The sequence below is a fragment of the Ailuropoda melanoleuca genome, chromosome 10 (genome assembly GCF_002007445.2).
Source record: "Ailuropoda melanoleuca isolate Jingjing chromosome 10, ASM200744v2, whole genome shotgun sequence".
In the NCBI taxonomy this organism is placed as follows: Eukaryota; Metazoa; Chordata; class Mammalia; order Carnivora; family Ursidae; genus Ailuropoda; species Ailuropoda melanoleuca.
In genome coordinates, this window is record NC_048227.1 from 59,088,760 (window position 1) to 59,109,210 (window position 20,451).

Consider the following 20,451-nt stretch of genomic DNA (forward strand, 5'->3'; position numbering starts at 1 on the left):
TGCATCGGAATCCGGGGATGTACTGTATGGTGACTAACATAATATAATAAAAAATCATTAAAAAAAAAGAACTTACCAGTATCTTTAGGAATCTGAAAATATAACATAGGTCTTTATTCAGAAGCAATACTGTTACTTTATATAAAAAATCATTAAAAAAAAAGAACTTACCAGTATCTTTAGGAATCTGAAAATATAACATAGGTCTTTATTCAGAAGCAATACTGTTACTTTATATAAAAATTTATAAACACTGAAGCTATGCCTACAAGAAAGAAAATTGTGGACCTTAGGAAATAACAGAAGCAGAAGAAAGATATGAGAATGTAAGCTGTCACGTAAGCTGCTCTAATTCTGACAGTTAAAAAAATAAAATCTTTTTAATTTGATTTTTATATACCAATAATTTGATTATTTGAATATGACTATACTTAATATTTGAGCTTAAACATCTAAACTCATTAAGAAGAGGTGAAAATGTACATTTTGTCTATTAGTACACATTTTCACTGAGGATGGTGTGCTGAAATTAATAAATAAAATTTTACCTAACCTCAAAAAAAAAAAAAAAGAAAAGAAAAGAAATGCTTGGGTGGTACAGCAGTTCTAACCTGTCTGGCAAACTTCTTTCATAGGCCCCTGCCTAATTTTTGTATGGCCTGTGGCCTAAGGATGGCTTTTACATCTTTAAATGGTTGGGGGAAAAATTTCAAGAAAAGAGTACTGTTTTGTGACACATGAAAGTTATACGGAATTTAAATCTCAGTATCCATAAGTGAAGTTTTTTGGAACACAGTCATGCCCGTTCATTTATAGATTATCTTGGACTGCTTTCACACACAGATGAGTAGTTGCAGCAGAGACCAAGTGATCCACAAAGCTGAAAATATTTACTATCTGACCCTTTAAGAAAAAGTTTGCCACCCCCAGATTTAAAGGATTGGATTCCTTTGTAATTCAGGAATGGAGGGAGGCAAAACAAAGCAAAACAAAACAAAAAAAGTCCCTTTATAGGAACTCTGTAGACCAGAGTAAAACACGTGGCATAGGAAGTGCCACTAATCTGAATGTATTGCCAATGTTCACATTAGGGCAAAAAAGGAGAAACTTGAGGAGCTATCCTGAAGGTGCCAGCAACTTTTGCAGCAAGCCTGAATTGGGAGTACAGAAAGGGATCTCTGAAGAAAGCCACACCAACTTCTCAGTCCTTCAAGTTTTGTGGGTTTTCCCTTCATTTTTAAATTTATTTTTATGCTCATCTCACTTAATTGTCTCTAAACACAGAGATATTAGAGTGTGGTTCAGGGTTATCTGGGGATTTCTGAGAAACAAAGATGGCCTCCTGTGAGCCGGGCCTGGCTTATGACCATGGCCCTGGTCCCCAGTGTCTGAGAAGCGAAGAGCCACAGCTTTTGCCTGGACTCCTCTGAGCTACTTTGCAGGTGTTTTTGTTGTTGTTTTGTCTTTTGTTTTCTTTTTTATATCCTTGCATCCAGGAAAAACTCTAGCTTGTGCTTTATGAATTTCCTGCCCCCTGTGATTTGAACCAGCTTGCCTGGGATCATGCCACGGGTAGCTCTCTTGCACACGTGATGTGTGGTGTGTTAGGAAACCCTTGACTGCTTATTGACAATACGGCAGCTAGCTGGAGGGTGGCAGAACAGTTTGGAGAACTCCGTGTATCTATTCTGGTATTTTATTAGGTTGGCAGATACACCCTGACAGAAGAAACAAGACAGCCTTTCCTATCGGTGGGTTTCCCTGTTGCTTGAGCACTGCTGGTGAGCTATGCTGGTCAGACCTACCCTCACAGAAGACACAGGCCTGAGCTTACCAAATGAGGGTCTCAGTGAGTTGTGACAGGAACCCATAACCTGTTTTCAGTATTTCAAAAGGCATGGTGAAAAAGACACATTTGCCCAAAAGTTCTGTAGGTAAAGGGAATGTCAAGTTTCTTTCTTTTTTAAACTGGAATTCTAAGAACTGAGATAAGGGAGAGAAGACATTTGCTTTGGTTGAGTTTCCGCCCTGTGCCAACTCCATGGGATAGAAATCGTTTTCCCCATTTTTTCAGATGAGGAAATAAAGACTCGGAAAAGTTGCATAACTTGCGCAATCTAGCCTTTTGTAGCGGAACTTCCATCTGTGCGGCTTGTCCGACTCCAGCGCCCTATGCCTTCCTTTAAATCATGTTTCTTCATTTGTTCCTGCAGCTCAGAGCTGGGGCTGGAGGCTGATGTGGTGTTGAGTTGAAGTCAGGGAAACGTTTCATGGATGTTTGGTAGAAAAATCTTTCAAAATATGGGGTCCGTGGAGAGGGGGAAAATAAAAGAGGATCTATGCTAAAAATATTGGGTATCATCTGAGACCCCTTTTTTCACACAGCATTAGAAACATTCTATTGATAGAAGGGGGATGGGTCCTACAAAGGACAGTGATCTAGACTGAGGAATGACTAAAGTGGGGGAAAGAATAACCAGTGATTTGGTCAGTAATGGCACCTGTAGTTTGGTCTCTCTAGAGTATATCATATTCTACGATTCTGGAGCTTGGACTAGCAGCCACATTTACGTCTGAATGTATTATATTTTTGAATAGTCTCCAAGCATCTGTAAATTAATAGACCTAGTGCGTGCACAAACTGTGTTTGGGGCTCTAAAACTGCCAGGAATTGTGTTCGTTTGTGGCGCTGGGTAGCTACAAAGTTCTGCGTAAACTTGCCGGGATAAGAGAGCACGTCAGTGTTCTGTGTTCTTTTATGTGATTGTCAGTCAGGTATAGCCACAAGAAGAGAACAGAAAAGACCCAGGAAAAACACAGTTTATTACAGTCACAGGTCCTAGAAACAGGATGTATGCCAGGACACACACCACCACATGGGAAAGCGTCTGTGTGGTCGGGAACAAGGAGAGTGCCTGGAAAGGCAAGCCAGGGCAGGGTGAACACATAAGACCTGCTGGGTTGAATAATTCCAGTGGGCTTTGGGCTGTAGAGGTGGTCTCCAGTTCTCTTGACTAGCTCTGGGATGAATAAAGCAGAGGAATATTGCCTCCCTAGGTGCAAGGGTCAGGTAGTAGAGATGTGGCTTTGGATTTATTGGTTTGCATATCAAAGCCATGCTCCTGCTGAGTCCTTTGCTATCTCTAAGAACTGCCTAGCCAAAGGAGGGGCAGTCTCTTCCTTAGCCAGGAAGGTCTTTAATGTCAAAACACCCACAATAAACAGAAAACAAATTTTAAAATATAAGCACTATAGTCAAGGATTGAACAAGTAAAATGTGAGCAAAGCTGGACCCAGAGGCTGAGAGAAAGAGAAATTCTATGGATTGGTGGGAGAGGAGAGCAGGAATGATATGAAAGGAGCCAACCCGGAAGAGGTTGTATGGGATACTGGATCTCTGTGCTCTTGATTTGGGCTGAAAATAGATGTTTCTATTAGAATATTCCACTTTTTGTTACCATTGTTTTGAAGAGATCCATACAATCTATACAAAGGTGTGGGTGTACAAAGTACCATGGGAGTTTAGAGGATGGTCAGAAACAGCTGGATAATGAACTCTTCCTCACTGGGCTCCTATTAAGCTGGAAGGTCAAACCCATTTTTTTTTTTTATCTTGGACAGTTCCTGCACTTTGCTTTGTACATAGTAGGTGCTTGATACATCACTGTCACATAGGTATCAAGCAAATGATGGGTCCCTGGCAGGGCCCACCGAGAATCATTAGAAAACATGTGAACATATGAAGAGCAGGAGAAAATGTTCTCATTGAGCAACCCCAGGCTCTATCCTTGAACTCTCTGGATAAATCAATTATTTTATCTAGTCTCTCAGTATAAAGTAATATTCAACTATCTTTTGTTAATCCTCATTAAAATGTGAACAGGTGGTATGATTTTTGTACTAACACAACGGTTTGATGTAAAAATATAGAGCTCCCTTTATCTGTCTTTGAACTAAAGTTCACAAACCCCTTTTGCTGATGGCTAAAAGATTAAATTTTCTACTTTCATGTCATTCAGCCACATGTAGAGCTTAAAAGTGGTCAGTTTGAGATTTAAAATTAATTAATTCAAGATTAATTAATCCCCGGTTCCCTTTGTTTTAATTGCCTTCTATTCACCCTGTTGGTAAGGAAGGGATTCTGCCCTGGGGTTACGGGAATGGTCAAACACATGACACTGAACATTGGACAGGTGAGATCAATCGCAGTTTACTAGTCATATATACTCACAGCCCAGGGAAGAGGACACTGCTTGCAACGCAGAGCCACAGAGGAGCTGCACTTGGGAACAGAGTGAACAACTAGGGACCGTGGGAGACAGGCTTTGTAGTATCAAGAGGGTGTGATGTCCCCTCATTTCTGCAGGAGAATGTGATGGTTCATTTGAATGCTTTTGTGGTCTGGCAGGGAACTGAAACCACTACTCAGGGACAAGCAAGGATCGCACTTGGGTCCCTTTGATAAGGAAGGTTATTGGACTGGAAGACCTTATCTGTGGGAGCAGAATGGAGATGGCAACTTGTGATTAAGCCATTCAAGGCCCTCCTGTTTTTACCAGGTGTGAAGGCAGCACATAATATTGGACCTAATTTTAGACCTTATACCACACCTTTCCCTTCCTTTATTCGTCAGAGAGATGATTTAAGTTCCTGGGGGTGCTTATAAATCATTATAGCAGTTGAGGAGATGCGGCTACCTACCTACCCATTATGGGTTATCTGGCCCAACCCCAAATCTCTTCTGATGGGCCTGATGCTCAGTACCCCACATAGACACTCTCTTATGGGGGCTCAGGCGCTCCCCAGGTCTTTCCCCAACACTCTGATTGTCTGCTCGTCTCTGGGAGGCTGCCTCGTTTCCCTCAGTGCTAGTACCTCTGTCAATCATGGTTAATCACCTTCTTTCTGATGTCTGCTTTATGCAAGACTTGGGCCAAGCCCATGGAAGATCCAGGCAAAAGTTCCCCTTGGTTTCGGGATACCCGCTCCTCAGTGTATCCTGTGTCAGTATCTTCTTTAAGGTATCCACTAGATCTAAGTTCCAGAAACTGTCTTTTCCTGCTTACTAAACTCTTATTTCCTTTTGGCCAAAAAAAAAAAAAAAACCCAATAAAAAACAAAACCAAAAGTCATCGTAATTTATCATGCATACTTCCTTCTCTACAACTTATGGTATAAATTTCATGTGCTAGTCTTCAGGATTTTTGGTTCTTGATATGCAAAGCCAAGTTTTGTTCAAAACAAAACAAAAAACTTCCTCTCTCAAACCCCAAGATTTTATTATTTAATTTAAAATTTCGTTTCAAGAATCGTCTCTCCGATTGGTCTTAAAATAGTCAATTCAACGAACAATCCATGTCTTTGTTCTAGAGCTACAGCTGAACTGTCCAAAACAGTAGTCACATGTGGCTATTTAATTTAAAAGCTTAAATTAGTATTGATTTAGATGACGTAAAATTTACAATTCAATTCCTCAGTCACAGTAGCCACATTTCAAGTGCTCAACAGCCACATGTAGCCAGTGGTTACCATATTAGACAATCAAACTTAGAACATTTCCGCATTGCATAAAGTTCTATTGGACAATGCTAGTCTAGAGTATATCTACCTTTCCCTTGAGGGCTGTGAATTATGGGTGAAGGGCAGTGTGTAAAGAAAGAAGGGTGAAGGATGAGGTTGTTGAGGAAGAAATCTGTCCATATTTCAAAAATGTTATCCTGCTACGTAATCTGTGTATCCTGTATCTTGTTTCTTTGAAGAAAGTTTTGAGCTTTAGAAGCTTAAATAACTGCTTTTAATGAGATTCCCTCCATGTTTTGGTAGAAGAACATTTTTGGCAGCTGGAAACGCTCCTGCCTACCAGTCTGTCACAGACGGCATGTACCACGGATTGCCACCACTGAGCAACGCTCTTGTGAAGAGCATTTTTGCTTCACAGCTCAGCCTGCCCCAGCCACTAGATCCACAGAACCTCCAGGTACATTGAGAGGTATTTTTATACCTATAAATGGTGTGTTATACATCAGGGATTCTGGCACTTGGTCTCCATTTGGTTTAAATTTTGCAGGGGCTCTCCATGCTCTAGTGCTCTTTAGCCTTGCTTGGCTCCCCTTCATTGACACGGTAGAGCAGCCTGGGCCCACTGTCATTCCCAGTCAAAGACTTTGCCTCCAAACTGCTCAGCAGGCAAATTGGGGCAATAGTTTATCTGCTCACACCTGATAGCAAAACCAACAGTTGATCTTTTCTACTTAATAAATAATAATGACAGCAATCACAATACATAAATTAGGTCAGCAGCTGAGTTTTGAACAGCTCTGGTTACAACAGGTGTTATCAAAAGTAACTCCAGCAATATCAGACACCAACAATATTACCCACCTTCTACAGCTCTAAGTTTAAGGTTCTGGCAGGCCAGAGATCAGGCTGCCGGGCAGTCATGGCAGCAGTAGTTCACAAATTGTTTTGGTTATCTATGGCTGCATAACTAATTACCCCAAGATTTAGCAGATTGAAACAATTAATATTCATCATCTCATATCGTTTCTGAGGCTCAGGAATCTGGGAACAGTCTATTGTGTTGTTCTGGCTACTTGTATAGATCTCTCACCAGTGGCAATCAAGGTATTGGCCCGGGCTGTAGTCTTCTTAAGGGTCTACTGGAGGAGAATCTGCTCCCAAGCCCACTCACAGGTCGGTTGGTAGGCATCAGAAGATCCACTTCCAAGCTTATTACATGGGCTTCTCCATAGGGCATCCTCACAACAAGACAGATGGATTCCTGCAGAGCAAACAATTCAAGAGAGAGCAAGAACCCAAGGTGGAAGTCAGTCTTTTTATTACCTCATTCCAGAAGTGACATCCCATCATTTTTGACATATTTTATTCACTAGAAGTGACTTACTAATTTTTGTCCACATTCAAGGGGAGAAGGCTTAAACTCCCAATCTTAATGGGAAAAGTATCGAAGAAGTTGTGGACATATATTTAAAACCACTTCACAAACCCAGGTCTTCTAACTCCAAAAGCTCCAACTTAATGTTCTTACATTACAAAGCTAAGCCAAGTAATGCCAACATCAACCCCATGTAAGTCCCACACTTTTACCTTCCTTAGCAACAAGACAATTACTCTTGGCCCAAGTCTTGACCCTCATTTAATCCCAGAAGACAGGATTGACCGTGACCATTGGGCCTGTTCTTACTGCCTTTGGATATTGCCTGGGATTAGGTAGATTCGAGAGCCCTGGCTTCCTGCCACCTGAATCAACTCCAACTCTAGGAATTGTCTGAAGCCAGTACCAAGTATACAAGTATAAAACAGGGTCAGATGGACAGACCCACTTTGTCCAGGGCTGCATGTGGTGCCACAAGTAGTAGGGGATGCCTTGGCTGTTGAACAGTGATATGGAGAAGACAGAGGCCCACATGTTAATGTTGTGACATTGGCTTTGAGTTGTTACTTACATTTGGAACACAATGGTGATGTGGGAAAACATTTTAAGGTTCCTAATACTGAGAACATTTGAGTAAGTTTACATTTGTTGATTATAAATTTGTCCCATTGTTATTATAGAATTCTGGAACTTTCAAACGCTGGTGCTGACTAGTTACACTGAAGTCTTAAGAACCCTTCTATGTTTGGCCAGATTCCGGAGGGGGGAAAAAAAAAGGTTATTACTCTCTCCTCTACGTTATCAGGGACTTTCTATGAAGAATTATTTCTACATAGTAAATAAATCATTCCACAGTGTTTTGGAGTACAGACACAGAAATCCTGTTCACATAAGATGTTTATTATTTATGGACACAGTACAGCATTATCGTGTTTCTTATTTGGTTCTTTTAGGCATCTGTGCTATTCCCTTGGAGAGCATTTCTGGAAGATGGAGGACTGTTTCCAGTAATGAGTAGCAGCCCAGATACCCTAGAATATAATATGCAGGTAGGATAGGTCTTCTCACTAGTCACAGAGAGAACTGAATGCAGACTGCAAAGCAGGCGTTATTGGGTCCATAGGTCAGTGGTGAATAATTTATGAGATAAGCAGGGGTGTTTGATTATGAAGCTATAAACCCAATGCTACAAGGTGAGTCATGTTTTCTTACGACAGAAGAGAATCATGTTCTCAGTGGTATGGGCCTTGGTTGTAGACTCAGCTGCAATTCCCATGGCCAGTAGTGATCTGGGAGAGTGGCCTTCCATCTCCAATCACTCTTTGGGCCTCTTAGAGAATCACCCAGGCTGGAAGTTCATGGTTGTGTGACCAGGATCCTGGCCTGCCTGTGAACAGTGGCCGGAAAAGAACTCTTTAAGCAGGATCCATAAGGAGAATTTCTTTCAATTATGTGTTTCCCCCCTGATTACCTAAGCAAATATCATTGTGTTCTCATTTTTAAAAATAGAAAATACAGAAATGTATTAACAAGATGAAAATCAATCATAAATTCGCTTTAAAGTAATATGGAAGTGGGGAGTGACAGGGATGGGGACAGGACTGGCCATAGGTTGATAGTTCTTGGGGCTGGGTGATGGGAACTATACTGTTTGCTTTTGTTTATGCTCAAAATTAAAATTGTTTGGATTTTTTAAAGTAAAGTAGTAAGAATGGTTAAGAAAATCAATTATAGTCCCCCACTAAGAAACAATCACAGTTCACATTTTGTTTTATTTTTTCCAGTATTTTCCTTATGCATACATGTGTTTATATCTGCACTTTTTAAGGAAAATTGATATCATGCTATATATTCACCATGTACAGATACCACTGTAAAGTTCTGGGAAACTTGGACTTCCATACAAAGCCAAAAGTCTGATATGTTCAAGGAGGACTTTGAGCTACAAATGTTACTCTGATTTTTATGGATTTTCTAATAGTCGAGCGGGCAGGACTTATAAACATAATTATTCCTAGTTTTCTCCCCAAAATCATGTATAAAGGATACCTAGAAATCTTCGAAATGGGTGTTTTGTTTTGTTCTTTTTTGTTTTTAGCTGTGCCTCTGTAGGCTGAGTGACCGTGACCTCAAGGTGGCTCATGGAGAGCTGGTGGGCATGCAGCTGCTTCTGGGAGATGTAATTCTGAGCAGCTATCATATGATCATGGAGGATCCCTCCAGACAGCAAGCCACACTGGACAAACACTCTCAGGTACTCTTGGTAAATAGTCTACATAATTGTCCAGCACTGTATGGTTCTAAAGGACCTTCCTCTCTGGGAGATGGACCAGAGAACCACCTCTATCCAACAGCCTCTCCCAGTGGGTCCCAGGACTGCGCTAATGCTGCATGCGACCAGCAGTGGAGCAGGGGTCACCTGTGATCCACGGTATATTCATTTCTTTTCATTTTAAAAATAGAACAAAGGTTGTGGGAGGCCCATTGAAACCAAATGGAACAAATAATCCAACTGGCTGGACATCCTTAGGAGTCACACATATTTAGAGTCTGAAGACACATTTAGAACTGGGGTCGGAAGGACTGGAGGGGCATGACAGAGGCCCTGGGTGAACACCTCCAGCCTGGGCTCTCATCTTCATCACTCAGCTAGCCTATGGACGCCCAGGCAAGCATTCCCCCCTCTGGACTTGTCCCTCAGAAGCTCTGAGGTAAAGAGCCTCTAGCCCACCTTATCATAACTGGAAACAATTCTGCCAGACAGAGACTGGTCTGGACACAGGGTAAGCCAGATGGCGCCCCCATCTGAAGAGCTCCTCTTCTGAGCCAAACTTTCCGAGAGAGGCCTGCATCAGCCACCTCCAATTCCTTACCTTCAGTCCGCTCCTCAGAAACTGCAGTTTGTCCCCACTGAGACCGCTCTCATCACGAGCACCACAGTCCTTGTCACTGAATCCCCTGGATACTTTTCAGTTCCCTTCCAACCTGACCCCTTGTCAGCATTTGACCCGGTGTGTCCTTGCGGACTCCCTCTTCCTGGCTTCCAAAGCACAGCTCCCTCCTAGTCTTCCTCTGGCATTGGTAGCCAGGCCTTCTCAGACTTCCCCATAGACTCTCCTCTGCCTCCTGCCTCCCCTCTTCCTCTCCCAGTCCCCAGAGTATTATTTTTCGGGTTGTGTCCCACTTCTACATTCCTACAGGTCTGCATTTTGACTTCCATGATGTTAGCCCCTTTTGTCTTTGTAGGCCCCATCTTCCATTAAAAAAAAAAAAAGCATTAAAAGTTAGAGTTTACAACTGTGTTAATATAAAAAAATAATATCCTATATTAAAACATTTTATTCAACCTCAGTATCCTGTATTTTCTGATTTTAAAAGAAATTAAAACACTTTGTGGGCCCTAGGCACTGTGCCTTCTCTGTCTAGTCAGCATGTGTCCCCTGCATACTATTAATACTACTGTTGGCTATGATTGAGATCTTTTCAGAGTGCTTTAGTAATTACTAGTTTCTTTAATATTCACAGTAATTCCATGAAATAGGTACTTTCATTATTCTCATTTTACAAATAATACTGAAGCTCAGAAAGGTTAAGTGGTGTCCCCAAAGTCACATACCTAGTGAGGAGAGAAACCCAGATCCCAACTGAGCAATCTGGCACTGGAGCTCCCTTCCACTCTTACCCACTACGTTGTTCCACTTCTCAGCCTCTCCCTAGGCAAACTCATCTGTTTTTATAACTAGGATGACTTTACATGTGATGACTCACGCAATGACCATCTATATGTTGTGTCCAAATTTCAATTCGTGCATTCAACTTCCTTGTTCCATCCCACAGCCCGTGTGTTCCAAAATGAGTTTGTTTCACTGCCCAAAACTCTCTCTTCTTTCCATATTCCCTGTCAGTGAACCACCACCTGCCCAGTTGCTCAAGCCAAAACATCTGGACACCCATCTTTGATTTCTCTCTTTCATACTGCACAATCAGATGCTAAGTTTTACTCTCCTATTACTTTAATATCTCTCAAGTTTGTCTGCTGTTCCCCATCTTCCATCACCAACCCCCAATCAGCATCATCTTCTAATGTTAGGTTATGAGCGTAACCTCCAATTGGACTTCCTATATTCACTTTTGCCTTCTTCCGGTACATTCACCAGGGTAATATTTTTAAATGCAAACCTGATTATGTCACTTCCCTCTTATAACCCTTCAATGACTTCCAAATGCCCCGAGAATAGAATCTAAACCACCCATCTCCTGCTGATATCCCTACCCTCAACTTCCAGTGCTTCCTATTGTAACTTCTCTTTCATTTCTGATTTTATTTCTTTAAGATCTCTCTTATTGTCTTGGTGAGTCTAGGTACACATTTGTCAATTTGTTTATCTTTTCAAAGAACCAGCTCTTCATTTATTTTTTTAAATTTTATTTTTAGGCTCTATCTCATTTATTTCTGCTCTGATCTTTATTTCCTTCCTTTTACTAACTTGGGCTTTGTTTGTGACATTTAAAGCCAATATTTCCTTATTGATTCTTCTGTCTGGACAACCTATCAATTAATACAAATGGGGTGTCAAAGTCTCCTACTATTGTTTTATTGCTGTCAGTTTCTCCCTTTAGGTCTCTTAATATTTGTACTATATATATTTTTGGTGCTCCTACCTTGGGTGCATATATATTTAGAAATGTTTTATCTTCTTGAGGTCAATTCCTTTATCATTATGTAGTGCCCCCTTTTGTCTTTTATAATAGTCTTAGTTTTAAAGTCTATTTTGTCTAATATGAGCATAGCTACATCATCTTTCTTTTCATTTCCATTTGTAGGGAATATCTTTTTTCCATCCCTTCACTTTCAGTCAGTGTGTGCTTATTTATGGAGTGAGTCTCTTGTAGGCAGTATATAAATGTGCCTTGCTTTTCTATCCATTCTGTGATTTTCTAGCCACTCTGTGATTTGTTATTAGAGAATCTAGTCTATTTGCATTTATTTTAATTATTATAAGTAGGTACTTATTGCCATTTTGTTAGTTGTTTGGTGACTGTTTTTATAGTTCCTTTCTGTTCCTTCCTTCTTCTCTTTCTTTCTTCCCTTCTGGTTTGATGTCTTTCTTAAGTGTTACGTTTAGAGTCATTTCTCATTTTTTTAATGATTTTTTATTATATTATGTTAGTCACCATACAGTACCCCCGGATTCTGATGTAAAGTTCAATGCTTCATTAGTTGCATGTAACACCCAGTGCACCATGCAATACGTGCCCTTCTTACTACCCATCACCAGCCTATCCCATTCCCCCACCCCCTCCCCTCTGAGGCCCTCAGTTTGTTTCTCATAGTCCATAGTCTCTCATGCTTCATTCCCCCTTCTGATTAGCCCCCCTTTCTTTATCCCTTTCTTCCCCTACCGATCCTCCTAGTTCTTATGATCCATAGATGAGAGAAATCATATGATAGTTGTCTTTCTCTGCTTGACTTATTTCACTTAGCATTATCTCCTCCAGTGCCGTCCATGTTGCAGCAAATGTTGAGAATTCGTTCTTTCTGATAGCTGAGTAATATTCCATTGTATATATGGACCACAGCTTCTTAATCCAGTCATCTGTTGAAGGGCATCTCGGCTCCTTCCACGATTTAGCTATTGTGGACAATGCTGCTATGAACATTGGGGTGCATATGGCCCTTCTCTTTACTAACGTCTGTATCTTTGGGGTAAACACCCAGTAGTGCAATGGCTGGATCATAGGGTAGCTCAATTTTTAACTTTTTAAGGGATCCTTTTTTGTGTGTGTATTTAACATAAGTTTTTGGCATATAGTTACTGTAAGGTTCACATATATCATCCTATGTATATAACTGTCTCTTTTAAGTTGATAGCAACTTACATTTGAACATTTTCCAAACCCTACATTTTAACTATCACACCCCTTCATGTTTTGTTTTTGATGTGATATTTTACATCTTTTTATTTTATGTATCTTTTAACTAATTATTTTAGTTTTAGTTTATTTTACTTTTGTCTTTCAAACTTCATAGTAGCTTTAAAAATTAACCTATTACCTTTAGTATATATTTACCTTTTCCAGTAAGATTTTTACTTTGTATGGTTTTTTTGTTGTTGTTGTTAATAATTAGTGCCATTTCTTTTCTGCTAAAAGAAGTCTCTTGAACATTTCTTATAAGGCCAGTTTAGGAGTGATGAACTCCTTTAGCTTTTGTCTGGAAAACTCTCTCTCCTCTTCAATTCTGAATGATAACCTTCAGGTAGGGTATTCTTGGCTGGAAGTTTTTTCCTTTCAGTACTTTGAATATATCATGTCACTCTCTTCTGGCCTGCAAAGTTTCTGCTGATAAATCTGCTGATTATGGTGTTTCTCTTGTATGTAACAACTGGTTTTTCTTTTGCAACTTTAAAGATTCTCTCTTTAACTTTTGACACTTTAATTATAATGTGTCTTGGTGTGGATCTCTTTGAGTTCATCTTATTTGGAACTCTCTGGGCTTCCTGGACCTAGATATCTGTTTCCTTCCCTAGATTAAGGAAGTTTTCAGTCATTATTTCTTCAAATAAGTTTTCTGACCATTTCTCTTTCTTTTCTTTTTCTGAGACTCCTGTAATGCAAATGTTATTCTGCTTGATGTTGTCTCATAGGTCCCTTAAGTTATCTTCATTTTTTAAAATTCTGTTTTCCTTTTGTGACTCTGTCTGGGTGAATTCCATTGCTTTGCATTCTGGCTTGCTGACCCATTCGTCTGTTTCATCCAGTCTGATGTTTAACCCCTCTAGTGTATTTTTCAGTTCAGTTATTATGTTCTTCAGCTCTGTGGACTCGTGTTTGGTACTTCATTATACTTTCTATCTCTTTGTTGAAGTCCTTACTGTGTTAATCCATTCCTTTCCCAAGTTTGGTAAGCATCTTTATGACCATTACCCTAAATTCTTTATCAGGTAGATTACTTATCTCCATAGCATTATGGTCTTTTTCTGAGTCTCTCAGTCTTGGAGTGCCCTTGTGTAGTTGATGAAACTTCTTGTTCAACCTTGCCCTAGCTCTTGGTTGTTTCTTGAAACTTTGTGATTGTCTAATCAGCCTTATTTACTATTGATATGTCCTTGTCATTGAGGATGTACCAAGGCCTGTCAGTGTTCCATGGGGAGAAATTTCATTTAGCACCAAGTTTCAGGCTAATCTGAAGCCAGACCCTCAGGCAGCAGCTTTTAAAATATACAAATATATTGGGGTGCCTGGGTGGCTCAGTAGGTTAAGCATCTGCCTTGGGCTCAGGTCATGATGGTGCCCTGTGTCAGGTTCCCTGTTCAGCAGGGAGTCTGCTTCTCCCTCTCCTTCTGCTCCTCCCCCCCTCACCCCACCCATGTACTGTCTCTCTCAAATAAATAAATAAAATCTTTTAAAATATACATGCAAATATAGTCTTGTGCAGCCACAATCATAATCCCTGCTGGCCTCCAGACCAAAAGATCTGAAGTATCCTCTGGGTGACAGTTGCAAAACTTGGGACTGAACATGAGTGTATAAGCTCTTTCTGGGAGGACTTACTGAGCTGTATCAAGGCATAGGAGGTGCACAGGATGGTGTCTTCCTGCTTACGTTCCCTGGGAGCACCTCTGTAGCCTCTAGATGTAGGGAAAATCTGAAGCCTGCTCCTCAGGCTGAAGCTGCAGGCTAAGTAAATAGACTTTTTTCACAGGAAGCCAGGGTTGGTCTTCAGTCTGCTGTCTGCAGTGCCCTGGAGTATGGCCTGCCACATACTATCTTTATGATTGTTACATTCCCTTGGAGCTCAGGAATGTCAGTCGTCTTGGCCACCAGGGCCAGGCAGTCAAGGAGCATCCCCTGTGTGGATTGCCTCTATCCACTGGCTTGAACTAGGCAGCTAGAGATTGTAAGGGGTAGGGCATGCTCTCCAGCTTCAGAAAGGCCGCAGGAAAATATCTTGACTGCATGTGCCCAGGGGCTTTGGGAATGCAACAGGAGAAAGGAATGTCTTGTCCACGTGCATATTCTGGCTTTAGGCTGAGAGCAGGAAAATGCTGGGACTGCTCACAGTTGCCAGGCCTACAGTGAGTGCAGGAGTGTTAGAACCACCGGTGCTCACCAGCTTTAGCCAAGGAGTGGGGAGCATGCTGCTATTGCTTGCTCTTGCCTGCCCCAGCTAGGGAGCAGGGAAGTGTTTGCAATGGGCACCTGCTCTGGCTTCAGCAAGGCAACCGATAATGCCATCACCCATTGCCCCTGCTTGTCTTAGCAGGGTGGTGCTGGGAGGGCTTTGCATCTGAGTTCGCCCTCCTGTGCTAGCAGGGTAGGTGGCGGGTGCAATATTGGCATCTGCCAGTAGCATCCTCCATCTCTGGGGAGAGTTCATCTGTCCTTGCCCCTCCATTTGGTTTTAGATTAGCCAATAAATCTCCTTATATAGTCTAGGTGCTTTTCAAACTGTTCTTTTTTTGCTGGGTCTTCAGGTGAAACTGCACACAAACCCTTCAAAAGGGGCATCTTGGGGCTTTTTGAGCAGAGGGGGCTACATGACCTGTAGGCTGCCCCTTCCCTGTCACCATGCTCAGCCTTGGTCTGTTGAATATTTTCTCTCACTGCATAAGGTTTTATTTGATGGGAGGTTCCTGAAGATAAAACAAATCTGGAAATCTTGGGTTAGCTGCTTAGGGAGGAGGTAGGCTACTTGAGGGGTTATCAGCTATGTACAGAAGCTGTGGGCTCTCCCCTGGGTCTGGCTTGCCAACTCTGCCTCTGACCAACCCTCTTTCTGGCAGCCAAGCCTTTCTGTAGATTATGTTAATAGTGCTGACGGAGGATCCAGTTACACTAGGTGGGTGTTCTTCCTGTTCCAAGGGAGGAAACTTGAGTGTCTGGGGTGCTGTTACCTGAATTTTCTCTGAGGCCCTTCTTGCTGTAACCTCATGATCCAGGTTTGTATCTTTGTCTGCAAAGCAACGCTCCTTTTCCTGTGACTGAGACCCTATCATCAGGGTGAGGGCCTGGATGCAGGTTTCCATTTTGTCTGTCACTTTCTGGATGACTCTGGCCCTCACACCCTGGCTGTAGGAGAGGGGGACCTGAAAACCTTGTTCCCTCCACATCCTCCAGGGCTCAGAGCAGCCGCTCAACAAACACTGATTTAAAGAAAGTACCAATGAATGAATAAACAAATCATAATTCTAAAGGAAAATTGCCTGTTGAATAATAAATTCAAATTAAGAGACATGTAAACTTTTAAAGGATGGGAGAAGGAATAGGAGATAAGATAAACTTATGTTTCCATTTCCTTATCCATAAAACAAGTAAAATCCCTAATTTAAGGTTATATTACAGCTCTACTGTGATGGGGAATTAAATCTCAAGTGTGTTGAAGGGCACTTTCCAGAATGCAGAGGCTAAACATGAAAGGCTCCATTTTTCAAAGGCAGATAAAATGTTAGTACCTGAGTAAAAGAGTTTTTAAAATGAGTGGCTCAAGACTCAAGCAGAAAGCTGAAATGGAGACATTTCCCTCTTTTCTGTATCCTATCTGTTTAGAAAGGGTGCTTACCCTCTCTAAGCTCCAAATGTGCTGTAAACCTGAGAACCATTCCTCCTGGGGAGAATAGGCATTCTCCATAATGTTCCTTCTGCATGGACTACATGTAAAAGGTTGTCCTATATTGACCTATGATTAATAAAGAAGAATTTCTGTAATGCTTTCAGCCAGATTTGTCCAGAGTGCCAGGATTCAGAAGTCCATTCCAAAGCAGCCCAAAAGCCTCCAGGCTGCTGAGGGGCCCATGCAATGCAGTAATGTCCCTTGCTTTCCTGAGATCATTCCTGGTGCTGTGGAAGCAGCTGGAAGTGCTGAAGGAGCACTGGGGCCGACTCAAACTGCGAGGCCAGGACAACGATTCTGTCTCCTTCCACAAACAGTTCTCAGAACTCTATGGGTGAGTGTTGCTAAGGTGGAAATTTTTGTGAATGAGTGGAATCTGAGGTCTGGTAAATTCCTCCCCTTACTCTGAGGGTGAGATTTGGTCCATAATCCTGGTACACCCAGCCCCACTGAGCAGAGGAAGCTGGGCAATGTGTCTCTATAGCCAGTGCTTTACAGGAAAAGCTGGGTTCTGTTGACTGCAGGGACAGCGCCGGGTTCCACCAAGCAACACTGTATATCGTTTACCTAGAGTTCTGTCTCTGGGAACTTGTGCTTCTCCAGTGTCCCCATGGTGCTGACTCTTCAGCTTTTTTAGCTCATAAGACCCCAGTGAGCACTGGGTAGCGAGGTGCTGCTGCTGTGAACTTCTCCCCATTTTCTGCCCCATTAGACCCAAGTATTGAGTCTCTGAGAGCTTCATGCTTTGCAGCCAGAGGTATAATATGGTGCAACAGGAGGTCTTAGGTCTGTGGGGTGGGGTGGGATGGTTTCACAGCTTCAGGCTCTAGCTGGGATGACTTAGCTGGCAGGAAAGACATGTTGCTTCTGCCATGTGTCTGTTATCAAACAAACATTCACAAAGCATCCACTCACCATCCTTGGACCTTACTGGGCACAAGAAGTTTCTCTTTGGTGGCATAGTCCCAATGGTCTATCTTACAAGTTATTACAGTCAGCTTTCCTGGTAACTAGGGAATGAGAAAACTTGTCAATATTTTGAAGAATGAAGACTGAAATTAAATGTACCCAATGGGAAAAGGCCTCAGGATTTAATATTGACTAAGGGAGCAGCAACTGTGATGAATTTAGATGTTGATGTGAGTGTCTGTAATTGGTTGGGAGGCTTATACATGATGACAAGAAACAGAACGTGAAGGAAAATAATAGAGAATCTGAATAAGAAAAAATGTTTGTTTGCTAATTTCTGTCTCTCTTCTTCAATAGAACTGACATTCTCTACCCCAGCATGAAAGCTATAGCTAGGCGGATGGGGAAAGAAGATGAATTCGAAAGTATTGTAATAAGTAGTCAGTCTATTCTTCCCCCCAAAGGAGCTTCAGAAATCGAAATAAAAACTCAGCAGGTATGCAGAAACTATTTTGAATGTGACTTTGAAAATTTACTTTATGGCATTAAGCATGTAAAACTACAGATATACCCAAGTGGCATTTTTTTCTAAGACATTAAGTGGAGATTGAAGGTATGTAAATCATTGAACAGGCTCAGAGGGAACTAAGTATTTTAAAGCATGTGGAGCTTTGATTAAGCAAATAACTACCCCTAATATCTCCATTTTGTAAGTCTAGATCTTCATATTTTGGTTTTCCTCTAATTAAGGTAGACTACCACAAAAAAAGACTATGTATGATAGAGAACACCCTAGCATCTTTTTTTTTTTAAGATTTTATTTATTTATTTGACAGAGAGACAGCCAGCGTGAGAGGGAACACAGGCAGGGGGAGTGGGAGAGGAAGAAGCAGGCTCATAGCGGAGGAGCCTGACATGGGGCTCGATCCCAGAACGCCGGGATCACGCCCCGAGCCCAAGGCAGGCGCTTAACGACTGAGCCACCCAGGCGCCCCCGAGAACACCCTAGCATCTTAAACTTAAAATCTAGCACACAATTATCCACCCCCCGCAACACACACACCCATGAAAATGGAGTATTTAAGAGAGCTTAAGATGATTGTTTTTCCGAGAATAAGACAACATGATTTACACACTAGTCCACTTGGTGTCCTAGATGATCTATGTGAGAGGTTGTTTTTCCAAGTGTTTGTTCACCTTGGTCCTGGGACACAGTCGCCACATGGCTGTGTTCCCTTGTATCTGTAACAGGCAAGGCTGTATTCTCCTTGTTACTGTAACAGGCAAGCAAAACTTCCAGCTGTTTGAATGTCAGTGGAGAGATTCATGTCCCCTGAAGTTCAAGAATCCAGTGGCAACCGACCCTCCACAACACATACACACACACACACACCCCAGTCCCAAGCCCATTGCTTACCCTTCTGAGCCCTGGTTCTCTCTAGCAGCTGGGGTCCTCTGACAGGGAGAAACATGGACTCTACAAGCATAATGGGTAAAGTAAGGGCTCGTGGTTATTGGGACAGTTTTCTCCTGGTCCTGTTTGGAATTTTAGATCTTCTCATGAAATCCTCCTTGATAACTAAATAGAGTTTCAGGCCCAGGGGTTTCTCTTATAATAACCTCTCATAAAATTCCTGGCCACATTTAGAGACCCCCAAAACACATGAGGTCACCTCAGACATTGAACACTGCTATTTCGCACGACTTGGTAAAAAAGGGTTGTATTTTATCAACTAGGATGTGGGCCAGGAAGAAAAGATGTTGGTCTCCAAAGAGGTATATCTACCCTTGCAGAAGCACTTGGAAACCCAAGAAAGGAACCCTTCTTTCTTCCCTGGGAGAGAGTATCTGAAGAACAGGACCTAGCCCCAGACCCTTCTGTAGGAATTTGACTTAGCTGCTCAGAGTATAAGCTGAATGTAGAAAGTGACTCTCAAACTTCTTACTCTAGCTTCAGAAACTTCTGGAAAATCTTGAAATTCATATGATCCAAGAAGTATTAAGAAAAGTTAACAGAGAGATAGCACTGGTGGTATCAGAAAAATCCAAGGAGCAGTGTACTCTCCCTACAGGTAAAGTATGTTTATTTTATTACTTCACAAAATAGCATTTATTGGTTTTTTTCCTAATTATAAAAGCAATCCATGTATCATTTTCATGATTAAAAAGTACCACAATGTCCAGAAAATGGGGTAAAAATTAGTTTTTCACACCTTGGCCCAGAGGGAACTATTAACACTTTGATATATTTCCTTTCACTTAAAGTCTTTTAAATTTCTTTTAAATAGAGAACATTTGTTAAGTTCAGTCTCAACTCTGATGATTAACTCATAACTGAAATAAAGTTGAAATGGGTAAAACACATAAGCTTTCCTTATTTGTAATGTATTTACGTGTGTGTGTGTATATATATACATATATATACATACACACAATACATATATATGACATATATGTCAAAAATCTTACAAATACATGTATTTGGGGTGGGAAGGAAATCACAATTATTTCCTTTCATCTGAAGTCAGGATCACTTCATGGACATGTGATCAGTGTACTCACACAGGACCCAGCACTACTTGGGGTTTAATGCTCTATGGATACCGTCTTGAAACTCTTGATTTTAACTTAGAATTTGTGTTTCGTAATTGGAATTCAGTGAGTCCATGGAGCATGTACCAAGGACTTAGAGCCTCTGCCTTACACAGAGTCCCACTTCTTACTGCTTCCCCACCTTGCCAGGAGGGGTTCTCAGCTGCCTACTCCCCTGCTCTCTGGCACCCTAGGCACCCCAACCTCTCCCTCAGCATCCCCACCCTGCAATTGCTGCAGTCCTCTACTCCACTGGGGGCCTGAGCAGGAGGAAGATCAGGATATGTGTACCTAGTAGTATATCAAGGACCCGAGTCTGGCAACATTATGGTACATCTGATGGGTGACTCAGTGGAAGCAAGCCTATTGCCTATCCCTAGATTCGTACAATAGCCCAGGATATATGTTATAATACCCTTGGGGTTGCCTGTCCACAGTGGGC

The 20,451-nt window shown here is 41.7% G+C and overlaps 1 protein-coding gene across 1 annotated transcript in view; it reads left to right on the top strand.

The window, feature by feature from the left end:
* Nucleotides 1-5,813: 5,813 nt before the first annotated feature.
* Nucleotides 5,814-20,451, top strand: part of LOC100480267 (coiled-coil domain-containing protein 162) — a 45,640-nt gene continuing 31,002 nt past the window's right edge. Inside the window, exons 1-6 of the mRNA XM_034668960.1 lie at nucleotides 5,814-5,977; nucleotides 7,849-7,944; nucleotides 8,994-9,149; nucleotides 16,613-16,842; nucleotides 17,775-17,913; nucleotides 19,369-19,489. Of these exons, the coding sequence (XP_034524851.1) occupies nucleotides 5,879-5,977; nucleotides 7,849-7,944; nucleotides 8,994-9,149; nucleotides 16,613-16,842; nucleotides 17,775-17,913; nucleotides 19,369-19,489 (841 nt within the window). The 5' untranslated portion in view covers nucleotides 5,814-5,878. The remainder of the gene's footprint in view (nucleotides 5,978-7,848; nucleotides 7,945-8,993; nucleotides 9,150-16,612; nucleotides 16,843-17,774; nucleotides 17,914-19,368; nucleotides 19,490-20,451) is intronic.